This window comes from Falco punctatus (genome assembly GCF_963210335.1).
Source record: "Falco punctatus genome assembly, chromosome: 3".
In the NCBI taxonomy this organism is placed as follows: Eukaryota; Metazoa; Chordata; class Aves; order Falconiformes; family Falconidae; genus Falco; species Falco punctatus.
In genome coordinates, this window is record NC_137582.1 from 2,505,013 (window position 1) to 2,517,249 (window position 12,237).

Sequence of the window (12,237 nt, forward strand, 5' to 3'; positions counted from 1 at the left end):
ATGATAAATATCTTACTGACTAGTATTTCTAATTACAGAATGATGACATAGCGTCTGCGCAGTTTTTGTGGATTATGTATTACAGGCAGTATTGTCCTGTACTCCAGTCTGTGACAAGTAATGCCAACTTGGATCTCTTAACAGCTTACGCAGACCTCGAGGGATAACAGAGAATTAAATGGAATAATAGCCACAGCTCTTTCCAGTATTGAAATGGATGGTCTAACGATTTCTTTGATCTTCACTGTGCTCTGCTGCTTCCAGTGTCCTGAGTAGTCTTGTCTGTTTGGAGGAAAAGGGAAGAAAGCACATCTTTTTGGATCTTAATGTTGATGTTGGTTCACATCTGTTCCCCATTTAACAGCTGGAACACTGGGTGCACACCTGGATCACTTAAGATTTCCAGTTTGATTCCCTCCGTTAGCAATCTAGTTCACTTTCCTCAAACCACTTTGCAAACCAGACAAACGTGATGTGTGGTAGCTGGGGCTTGGTTCTAATTCACAGGCCAGGCCAAACAGAAACGCTGATGTTTACACAGCCTGAATTTTTAGGTTTTCTGCCAATGCAAAAATTTCTTTTTGATCTAGCAAATTTCTGGCATTTTATTTAGTATCTATCATGTTTAGGAATGGTCTGTTGCTGTACTCTATTCATAGTTTTCAAGGTTCCTGAGCAGAAGCCCTATTTGTACTGTGTGCTTTAGTCACCTCTGCTACTTGCCATGTACCGTTCTTGTTTTGAGGGATGGGATGTAGAGAGTGGGGGATGGGGACAACACAGAATTAGTTCAGACAGCAATAACTGACATTTGGGATGCTAAAACTGTTAACTTTAGGGAACTGTGTTGTGTTCTGTAGAAGTCTGTAGATAGACGTAATTCTGCGCCTGGTAGGTAACACCAGAATGCAGATGCCTCTGAAGGGCATTTCACTGTTCAGAAGTGAAATTTATTACAATTTCTGTCATTAAAAGTAACTTTTAAATAGTGATAGCTAAGGGAATCCTAGAGGGGGCACTCTGGTCACCTTTTAGGATTATAGGTATTAGGTTTGCTATTGTTACTATCCATATAAGAGTACAATGAAATAGAACATAAGGAAGATTGCATCATTTTTCTGTATTTTATAAAGCTTTCACGTATAGATCTCAGTTGCTTTCTGAGATTGTTACCTGTTTTAGAGACATAGACTGAGATGCAGGGATGATGGTATATACCAAGAAACTTCTGCTAAGAAGTGGTAGAACTGGGCATTAAATAAAAGTATGTCTGAAAGATGCAAGAAAAGATGTGGGTGTCCTCTTGATATGCTGGTTTTCTGCTACCCTGCTGTAAGCTGGATTACAGAATACGGTGTTCTAGTGATCCACGGAAGCATTAAAAACAGATGCTCAACTCAATATTCAAGACAATTACAGCGTTTTGAGCAGCTTCACTACAATTACTGTTTTCTTGACAATAACATTTGGGACACACTTCTTCCTGTTTACTGTTGATGGTTGGTTTTTTATATCAGAGGCAGCTGAGCATGAAGATCTGTTGTGAATGATAGAAAGAGTTTTGTCCTTGTCGAAGAATTCTATTCAGATGTGATCATATCAGTCGGGGTCTATCATATCAGACCTCTTGCTAGAGAGAGACTCATTTGTTATTTCTGCTTTGCTGCTGTTCTGTGAAACCTCTGTGTAGAAAGACAGAGGTGATGCTTGTGGAGCTGCTCTTCGCACAGAAGGAAACCTCAGTGTTTGGATGGGGGTTTTTGTCACTTTGTGAAACTGCCCTGACTTCTGTCTGAAGGGACCCATCCCAAAATTGCTTGTCATACTAATGTGTGAAAGGAAAAGCAGGGGGTTTTTTTCTGGTTTTCCCTAGTAAGCGTTACAAGGAGCTGAATTGATTGCAAAGGCTGTTTTTCATCACTGAAGATGAAGAAAGTTTCAGTTCACTCATTGCTTAAGCACTGACAAGCCTGGTTACCAGGTTTAAGTGTTGGCTTTTCCAGTAAACAAGCTTTCAGTCAGAGACATTTTACTCTCCCCTTAGCAGTCAGGCTCCCTGCCATACCACTTTTGTTTCAAACACAGAAATGGCATAATGCTGATTCTAAAAGATGCTTGCATCAAATCTAAAGAGCCATGGCAGTTGCATTCATTAATCACTATATATTTTGACTATCTTTATGCATTCTTTTTAAATACTACAGAACACTTCCACCGTGTGGTTGACATGCCTGTTCTGGCATTGTCCCAGAAATAGCCTAATGACCTATTTGGAGATCTTCATGATCATCTTCATGGTTGAAACTCAACCATTCTGTTCATATCTGTTCCAAGAAAATATTCTCTAGACAGAATAAGCTAATAGTTAAGAAAAGGTAAGAGTTGCTTAAGACTTAACCATCATGTCAAGAGCAGTTACTGCTGTTTGGTTTTTTTCATAAAGATTTGTTCTTCTATTATGGTTCATCAAGATATTTTCAGAAACAATCAGCTTAGCAGAAAAGCCTGAGAAATTCAGGTCATATTGCACAAGGCCTTTGAAGTCTTCTGTTGAATACCTCTAAATTAAAGTATTTTAAGACACTTTTCACAGCACAGTAGTTCTAGAAAAACAGCAGGAAGCTTCCCAGTCCTCTGTTTTACTAGATAAAAAAAGCTGCTCTAAGACTTTTCTTCATCAGTGATGCAGTGCTAAAATCTGAGGTTGCTTTTCTCTATCTCAGGCTGTTTCTTGAACAGAGAAAACAGGCACTTCCCCTGGCCTTATTTAAACTACTTAAGCCTCACCTCACACTTCCTCTAAGCACTGTGGGATTAATGGCCAGCCCTCAGAAATTAGAAGTGACATACTTAAGTTTATTGCTGTTTGCTAATCTTTCCATTAACATTAGGTGGTTCCAAGTTTTTGTGTTGAAGTGGAAAGCCACTTTTTTGTCTTTGCTATCTCTGTTGTCTCCTGTCAGCCCAAAGACATCGTGCTGAATGGAAATACAGAAGACGTTACAGGTGAGGAGATACAAGCGAGGGCTCTGTATGTACAAAAGATCTGAATCGCATCTGATACTCCAGTGTCGATTGCACTTGTATTGTTTACTTGATGGTTAGGAAGATTCTTGAAAACTCAGCTGACTGTACCATATAATGCCATTATCCATTTACAAAGTATACACCTGAAGAAGTAAGGAAACATTAAAAAGAGAAAATGGAAGAAAGTGGCCCGAAGAAGACACTTCACATGTGAAAACATAGAAACTCAAGGTGAACTCCAAGTTTAATCTTGCTAGGCTAAAAATGGAAAGGATCCAGGGCATGTTTTTTCCTTGTTCTGAAAGGAGGGAGGCACGCGAGGTAAAGAAAATGAACCTGTTTTGTAGTTTTGTTCTCCTTTCTGAGACAAAATGAAAGAAATGCAAAGAAAAGGGCTCCCCTTACAGAATAAATCCATTAGAGAAAGACAGTTTGATTAGTCTTCAGTCACAATGCTAAGATGCCAAAGAACCTATATAAAAATGCAGAGATGTCAAGGATGCTTCTAAAACAAAAACTGAAATCATACCTTCTGTCTGGAGGAAGAATTCTTTAATATAGCTGCTTAATTTCTCAGAATAGAATTGACCTCAACTATCGCAGTTTGTGAGTTCAAACGGGTAATTCAGAAGTTTGGCGTTTGCAGGTTCCTTTTACCAGGTTTCCTTTTGGCAGGTAATTGCTTTGAAAAAAATAGTTCTGTAAGCTTTAACTTCATATACAGTACTAGATTTTTCTGTAATTCCTCTAAACCTCAGTTAGCTTTGGACTTCATTGTGAACTCTGGGCTATTCAGACTCTGTTACAGGTGAAACAAATTTTGATGTTTTCTTTACCCGGATTTCTTTACAGCCATGTATGTACCCTTTTATTTGGGTTATAGTCTTTAGTTGTCTTATCTGAACTTTTACATTTGTTTAACATAGAATTAAATTGCAAGAGCGTTGGAATTATTCATAACCACAAATAATAAAGCAGTCAGAGTAGAGTTTTGAATTGGACTAGGCAACTTTACTTCCCATTATAACTTGTACTTTTTGGACAGATTATTAATGTTTGAAGGGTTTTTCTGTTAATAAAGATTGGTCATGATATACTTTGAGTATAAGTAAAAGATTTTTTCTTTTCTGATGTTTATTTGTTTTGCAGTTTCCATGCTGTAAAATGAGTCATTTTTTGCTTTATAGATGTTTTAGATCTATGAAATGAAACCCTGCAAAAGTCATTCTGACAGGGTTAACAGATACAGGGCTAGAACTCAGCTGCTATAGGCTTCTAAACTTAATGACAGCTTTAAATAATCAAGTAGTGTGTGGAAGGATAGTGAATGTCAGTTTTCGTTGTCAGAATAAAGACTTTTATCACTGGCTGCTGCAGGGAAAAATTATGTTATTTCTTATGTTTCAAACTTTTCCCTTGTTATTCTGGGGTCCGCATCACATGGACTAACAAACAAACCACAGATAACATTTAGGTTGTATGCAGATACTGTGTTGTGGGTCTTCATAGTACATTGTGGTTAAATTGTTGTTTAGGAAGCCTTACACTAGCAATAACAAATACTCACCCACACTTTTTAGATACACATTTGTGCATGCCAGAACTGTATTATTTCTGCCCTGGATTATTTTATGGGTTTTGAAATGTCGTTGTGGGTTTGGTTTTTTTCACTAAAAACTAAAACACAAACAACCCAAATGCAACAAATTACCCTTGTCTTGTGTCAGTTTAGAAATGATAGTGATGTTGTTTTCGTATAAATGATTTACCTGCTAATTCATGTTAGTGCTATAAATTGTTTTTTTCTGTTTTTTATTTTATTAGCAATCAAATGTTAGAAACATTTTGTCAATATTACTAATTACTTTCTAGTGATCATACATTAGCGATTTTCTTCTCACTCAGAAGGTCGTGACTGGTAGCATCAGCTTGTAGAGTATTTTCCAAATATAGTCAGCCCCGAGTCTGGCTGTGGTTAGAAAGAAAAGGGAAGAAACAATTAAAAGTTGCTTTTGATGTCCTACAAGCATGTCTAATAGACGTTTGTGCTGTCAGCTATGTGAAAGACTATACATAGCCGTACTGACATGAAATAGGAAAGCATAATGGAAAAGTAGTATGTAATAAGGCTTGTTCTCCAGTTTCCATTCAGTCGTCTTAATACAAATAGAAGTGCAGTTAGGAAACAGAAGACTGTTTTAGGCCATGGCTACGGGGTTCATACTTACTTTTGAATTCTAATGACTGCAGATTTCTGCTTTTCCTTCCTGGTGTCATTTCTTGTCTGCCTATTAAAGTGATAGCATTTACATACATGCACATTTGTCTTGTTTTGAAGACACTGGAACTTGTACAAGTATAGCAACTATATAGTCTTCTGACCAGCAAGTTGCTTCTCCTTCGTTGCATTTTTATCAGTGAATTCAAAGATGCAAAAGCAAACTACTAGACAACAGTAGGTAATGAAAAGTGGTTTTCATACAACAAATGAATTGGTTCAGTACCAACACCTCCTGCTCTTCTTTCATTGGCACTTGTAAGATCTTCAGCCTTCCCAACTATAAGTATGATTTTAAATACAAAATTCCCACATCCACATATACACTGTGGACCAGGGGCTCAGTGATGAAAAAGAATCCTAAATGAAAGTTAATATGGTTTCTTTTTTATAATCAATGAACAAACAAGACCTAAGCTGTCATTGTCACATGGATGCTTTACCTTTCTTACCTAAGGGCATGTCTGTATCCTTCAAGCTTTCTTCTTTTCAAAGAAAGTGTAATGATAAGCATTGTTATTTAAAATGTAATTGCTTTATTTTTTGCTCTTCTTCCTACTTCCCTTCTCCCATACAGTGGAGCAGATTACTATGACTATGGCCATGGACTGAGTGAAGAAACGTACGACTCTTATGGTGAGTAGCTTTCAGCTGAATTACTGCAGTAGTAGACTCTTGAAAAAATATGAAAGAAGAATTTCCATAAGGCAAGCTTAAGTTCTACAGTGGATAACAGCTGTTCAGGGGTTCCTGCGCTGTCACAGAGCTCCTGATGTGTTTGAGAAAACTACTGAAGAAAGTTTCTGTGGCTGCTAGCTAACATAAACTAAAATAAAAGAAATAACAAAAAATCTAAATCGTGTTTCAGGTACCCTTTTGATGTCACATTCAATGAGATTTAAGGGGAAAAATGGGGGTGTAGGACCTTTTTTCAGGAGCTGTTTGCAGCTGAAAGCAAATGCTTTGTGTGACACAACTGGCATTGAAGCTTGGTACAATGTAGAGAATATGCTGAAGTTCTCAGTTGGATCAGGGCCTAATTGAGTGCATTTTAGTCTTGTATGGTTTTTTCTATTAGTTCATTTTCATACATCAGTCTTGGGAAATCAAGCAGGGAGTCATTATGTAAAGGTTATGAAAGTACTTCAGGTAGCTAATAGACATGAGGGCACTGGGTGACTCACACAGAGACAAAACAATGTGTAATGAAGCAAAAAAACATATGCCAGTGGTGAAGATCACATTTTTTTAAGTTAGAAGTATTTTAGTGACAGGTTTAACTAAAGAAATCTGTTACGGATTAGAAGCATAAAGCATGTTAAAAGGCACCTTTGATTAAGGGAAAAATGTTAAATCTCTGGCTAGAGATCAGAGAAATATAATCTAAATCACTCAAATCTCAAACATTCGAAGATTGTTAGTAACTTGTGTAATAGAGTTGTGATTCAGGGTAATGGGTGCCTAAATGATTTTAAAGCTGTATGTGAAATTGTCCATGGTGTGTTTCTTGAACTCCATTTGGAAGTGCTTCTTTTGCTGAAAACCAAAAGGATCTCAACTAAGTTGTGATAAATGCCTTAATGTTATCTGCTTAAACTAATTATTTTGCTTAAGGGGAAAGTCAGTTTATCAAAAGAGGTCACTTGAAATTCCTCTGTCCCACAGCACTTCCAATTGGTGTTGATAGATATATCACTTAAATCTTTATTTCAGCATTAAAATAAACTGCCATTATAAACCTGATACTTCTAAGACTATTCCATGAATGCAGAATTGATGGGGGGAGGGGAAAGTATGAAACTGCTTAATTTAGATAGACTGATAGGGAAAAATGTGGATTGCAGTATTTAACGTTGAAAGTACAGATTTTTCATTGCTTTTGGATTTCAAGTTGGTTTTCTATTTATCAAAGCACAGCCACTCAGAATATTAAGTAATGTACTTGCTCAAGTTGAGACGAAGACTATAAATACCTTGAAGAATGATTATGGGTTACAGCCACTGAAGTTTTTGCACATACAAATAAAGAGTTATACACTTTATTTCTTAACTAGCTGACCCTCAAGTACATCCCTAAATGCAGAGTTAGATGCTAATAATCACCCTTGCAGTGTGTAAGGAACGTTAAGTGTATCAAACTAAAGTCTGTAAGACTGTGTAGTGAGCAGTTGGTTGCCTAGTGTTGGCTAGGAGGAAACACAGATTCCCAGGAAGGACCTGAACTTTTCCTTCCCTGAGAAGCTCAGTTGCCAATCCAGAGGATGTAGGAAGAATATCAGTATTTTTAGGATTTAGAGCCCTGAGTGGCACCAAAATGAACTGATAAAAAAGTGACTCTTACTCTACCAATTTGACCAGTTGCTTGAAGAAGAGCAAGTATTCCCCTTAAAAGCAGTCTTAGTTAGAGTTTTACATTTAAGCAGTCTTTGCAGCAGTGCTTAAAAGCTAAGATATTTTTAATTCTTACCCCTCTGCCAGCTGCCTTTACTGTCAGGTTAGGGTTCTTTTCCTTGCTTAATAGAAGCCTTGCTTTCTGTGCAATGAAGAAGCACAAGAGGTTGCTTCTCATGTATGTTATTCTTTTATCAGATTGCTGTGGAACTTGCCTGAGGTACAAGTTTAATTCTTTCAGCCTGACACCAAATTTGAACTGGTTCCTTTTACCTCCTAGGCAAATGTTCTGACCACCTAGGTATAATATATAACCCAGGCTCTGCAGGCAACCACCTAAAAAATAAAGTAGCTAGAATGAGACTCTTATGAAGAGATTGTGAAAATGGACCCTTAACTTAAAAGGATTCTTGACACCTAATTTCAGATATCTACTGTCGGAGCAAGTGACCTTAACATTCAAAGTGCAAGGGTTCTTTGACTGTCGACTTCTATTTATTTATTTATTTTAATGGACTAGAAAAGGCAAAGTGCTGCCAACATTTTAGGTTACTGTATATTTGGATTCCACCCTTTAGTTTCTGGATTGCATTGGGTTCACTTGGAGATCTGTCTGCTTAGGGCAGGGCAATTCTCCAAAAGTAGATATGGAAGCATGTAAATGTGGTAGGATTAGGAGGCATCAAATATAGCACAAGGCTTTCACAAACTTACAGTCAAAATTCAAAGCAGCAATTTCCCTTGTCCTTTTAAGAGGGAAGTGTATGTTTACAGTGAAGTTAAATAGTGCGCCTAGATTGTTAGAAGCTGTAGGTGTTTCTAGTGATACTTGAGGTTTTTAACTGTTTGATTGCATATTTGAATTAAGCCTAAATCGGTACTGATGCAAAGAAGCTCATTTCAGAGGGTAGTTTAGTTGTTTGTAGATAATTCATATCCTTCATTCAATTCATCCTAGCATCATTATTTGTAAGTCTGCGACTGTAGCTTCCATTTTTGCATGCATGTCCAGTTTAATGCCAGAATGCCAGAGCCCTACATATTTTTGCCGTATTAGCCTGTCACACTCCCTGCTATTAGGTGCTGAAAAAGCACTGTTGGGTAGCTCATATAGGTGTGTTGTGCCCAGATTTTGTGGTTCAAGTGTTCGACTTGTCATACCTTGGTTTCAGTACATAAAATGTCACTGTCTATTTCCCAGTTAAATAAGGAAAAAATCAGTACAGTGTCTGAGAACTTTGGAAGGGGTCTAACTCTATTTTCCCTTCTTGTAGGGCAAGAAGAATGGACCAACTCACGACACAAGGCACCTTCTGCAAGGACAACAAAAGGAGTCTACAGAGACCAGCCATATGCCAGATACTGATTGTACTGTCTGATGTTGTGAAATATCCAATCTCCACCAGTCCTGTATACTGTTCAAAGTAATTTTTTCTATGAACAATCCCTTTTTATTAAATCAAAGCGCATAAAAATCTGAATGGATGGACTGAACTTAAAATACTTTGTTGAAAGAACAACCTGGACAGAAAGATATGTAAAACAAGGAACTTTGTTATTTCCAAACTGTATTTGAAAAAATAGGTGATCAAAAAAATAACCTTTGATTAACTAGTATTAAACAAAAAATAGGTTTACTAAATATGTTAGTTCATTCTTTTAACATAAGCGTAACCTTTTATTTTAAAGGTTTTCAACAATTTAGTTTTTAGTTTTTATTTTCAGCCATTTGCTAGATTTTCTCTTTGCAAACATGCGTAAAAAGGGAAGCAAATTACAAATGCAAATAATGTGGTATTTTGTAACTCAAGTCTTGAAATGTTCTGTAGTGTTAAGCAAAGTTTTACCCTTGCTTGATACTAAATAAACTTTTGAAAGAAAATCAGTGTGTGTGAGATTAATTTTATGCTTTATCTTATAATAAAACTTCATAAATAGTAGTAAACAGGGAGAAATGTTTAACAGTGATCAGCATAAAAGGCTCATATTAAACATTGCGCGACTTATTTAAAAAATGGTATAATCCTAAATGTATATACATATATATATTCACAGTAGATATAAATGCTGTTTAAAGTATCCAAATGGTATGGATCTGCTTGAGTGCCACATTAAATCAAAATATTTTTGTTAAAAGTGGTTTAAAATAGCTAATGAATTTTCTGAAAAAGATGTGACTAGTTTCATCTTGTTGAGCATTTTTTCACTAGTGCAACTTTGGATTTTTTATGAGAATTTTGGTACGTTAATGACCACCTCGCTCCGTGCTGGAAGCAATAAACACAAAGCTTTTAAAGACTTTCTGACTTGACTAATTGAGGTCGCTTTCTTCAGAGGCAGAGGATGTGTAACCCTTAAAACGGTCTTCATTTGCAAAGGTAAATAAATCAAATAAGATTTTAATCTCACTTAATTTATCTTAATATAACCAATAAAAACAGGGAGGTTACAACTTTAGAAAGTTTCATTTTTAGAATGTAGGAAAGACTTTGAGGACACCTAAATTCTCATTTTAAAACGTTTAATTTGTGTTAGTAATCTAAAAAGCCTTAGTTTAGCTAGTTAAATTTGGACAAACTATTCCCTATTAAACAACAGTAAAACCTCATAACCAATAGTTTGTAATATATTATTTTTCCATAAATGCTAGTAAATTAAACATTACAAATGTTATCTAAAGCTTTTTGTTAATCATTAAGTTTGTATTTATTATAGTTTGATTTACATTGTTTATATTTGAAAGTCTTTGAAATTTAGTAAAAATATCTTTTTTTCTCTTGTCAGGAGACCCAACTCCTTGGACAGCCAAGAGAACAAAAACCTTAATCTTCCCATGCTTTGGTAGGTATCTTTACTCATCTGTGAAATTATTAGATAAACAATGAAGCCATCAATCACATCCTTAATTCTTTATACACAAGGCTTTAATTTGCATAATGATTACAGGTACTGAGCTGAAGACCAGCAAAAATCATTGGCTATGTTCAATTCTGGTGGGAAAAGTCATAGTTTTAAATGATCATTAAACTGTCCCAGTGTGCGGACACTGTCCTCTGGCTGTTTGCTTATTGAAAGTTATACATAGCTTTGACGACATTTCAGCTAATTAAGTATTTCATTGGGCAGAGGAAGGTGAAAGAAAAGGTGGTTTTATGCTTGTAGTGTTCAAATAGGAATTTAAAACTCTTAATCTGGTCAGCAAACATGTCTAAAATGGTCTTCCAAAACTGAAGAAAGCGTTTTGTAGGATGGTTTTCTAAGTCAAGCATTTCTGCCCAAGGAGCAGACTGATTTTTTGGCACAAATGAAGAACAAGTCCATAGAGGAACATGAGTAGTTAGCTTTACTGTTTCTGGTGAATTCAGGATCTAAAGTTATGTTCACGTTGTGTATATTTTAAATAGAACAGGGTTTTGGTTTTTATTTCCTAGTTGGAATGATAATTCTTCCTGCTGACCTCATGATCTCGGTGCTTTCAGTTGCCAAGATTTAGATAAACAGAGCTCTATACTTTGAAATATTGCATACGTTGTACTGCCTTTGTATACCATGGTAAATTTAAAAGACTGCTGTCACAGGCTAAACTTTTTGTAACTTTTTATACATACAAAATGGCTTTACAACAATTCTGAGAGTATTCTAGAGATTTAAAGCAAAGGACCCTTTTAAGATTAGGAGAGCTTGGAGAAGATTTCTTCCCTCTGGGGCTCAAAGGGCAAAGGTTTGATACCAGCTGTTAGAATCGCTATGGCAAAACTGAGTATATAAATACCTTTAAAAAAATCATGTATTGGCTAAATCTCATTTCTCTTCACATCTTAAATCACATAATGAGTTGCATAACAAGTTTTCATTTGCAAATACAAACTTTTATATTAACTGTATACAATGAGACTTGATTGGTTGAAACTAAAATATCTAGTAGGAAGGATGGCTAAGTAGACAAAGTGAATCAGAAGTGAATTCAGTCTTCTGTGTCTATCCAACTTCGGGGTTTTGCGGGGGGATGGGGGTGTGGTTTTTTTGGTGTGCCATCTTTCCTTAGTGCCCCCTATATGGAGGGTGAATCATGCATTTGTGCCACTTCTGCTGCTCTGCCCTGAAGTCCTGGAAACCCTTAAATTGTTTCAGGTTTTGAGTGCACCATTGTGTGACAGGGCGGCATAATGACTGCATGTTGAAGGTCATACGAGTACATTAAAAGAAAATCCCCTTCCTGACTAAGAACACACCCGTCCTGTGGTCAGAAGCAATTGTTTTGGTCGTGTGCCCGATGTGTATCTGACAAGACGGAGTAGTCTGTAGCCACATGGTGCTCTTGTTAAGTAGCTGTGGCCCACCTTGATGGAAAAGTTAACCATTTCAGTCCATTTTTGTTCTTTTGAGTTGCAAGATCTAAGTCTACATATATTGAGCATAAGTGGTATGAATTTTAAACCCATAGTCTTCCCTCTTCCAGTGCTCCACATTGATACATCTTATTTCCCCTAAGAAAATGTGTTTTCATGTCCTTGAAAAAAAAATTGTATCAATTCTCATGT

At 36.4% G+C, this 12,237-nt stretch overlaps 1 protein-coding gene and 1 long non-coding RNA gene across 5 annotated transcripts in view; one reads left to right on the plus strand and one right to left on the minus strand.

The window, feature by feature from the left end:
* Positions 1–12,237, minus strand: part of LOC308059915 — a 370,995-nt gene that overhangs the window by 318,553 nt on the left and 40,205 nt on the right. The window lies entirely within an intron of this gene.
* KHDRBS3 (KH RNA binding domain containing, signal transduction associated 3) overlaps positions 1–12,237 on the plus strand; it is a 110,226-nt gene that overhangs the window by 91,212 nt on the left and 6,777 nt on the right. For 3 of the 4 annotated variants that reach the window (XM_080377893.1, XM_080377894.1, XM_080377892.1), the window contains 2 exons: positions 5,883–5,941; positions 8,971–9,173. In XM_080377893.1, the coding sequence (XP_080234019.1) occupies positions 5,883–5,941; positions 8,971–9,062 (151 nt within the window). In that variant the 3' untranslated portion in view covers positions 9,063–9,173. Of the gene's footprint in view, positions 1–5,882; positions 5,942–8,970; positions 9,174–10,480; positions 10,538–12,237 lie in introns of those variants that run through there. The other variant, XR_013926478.1, reaches the window with a different exon arrangement.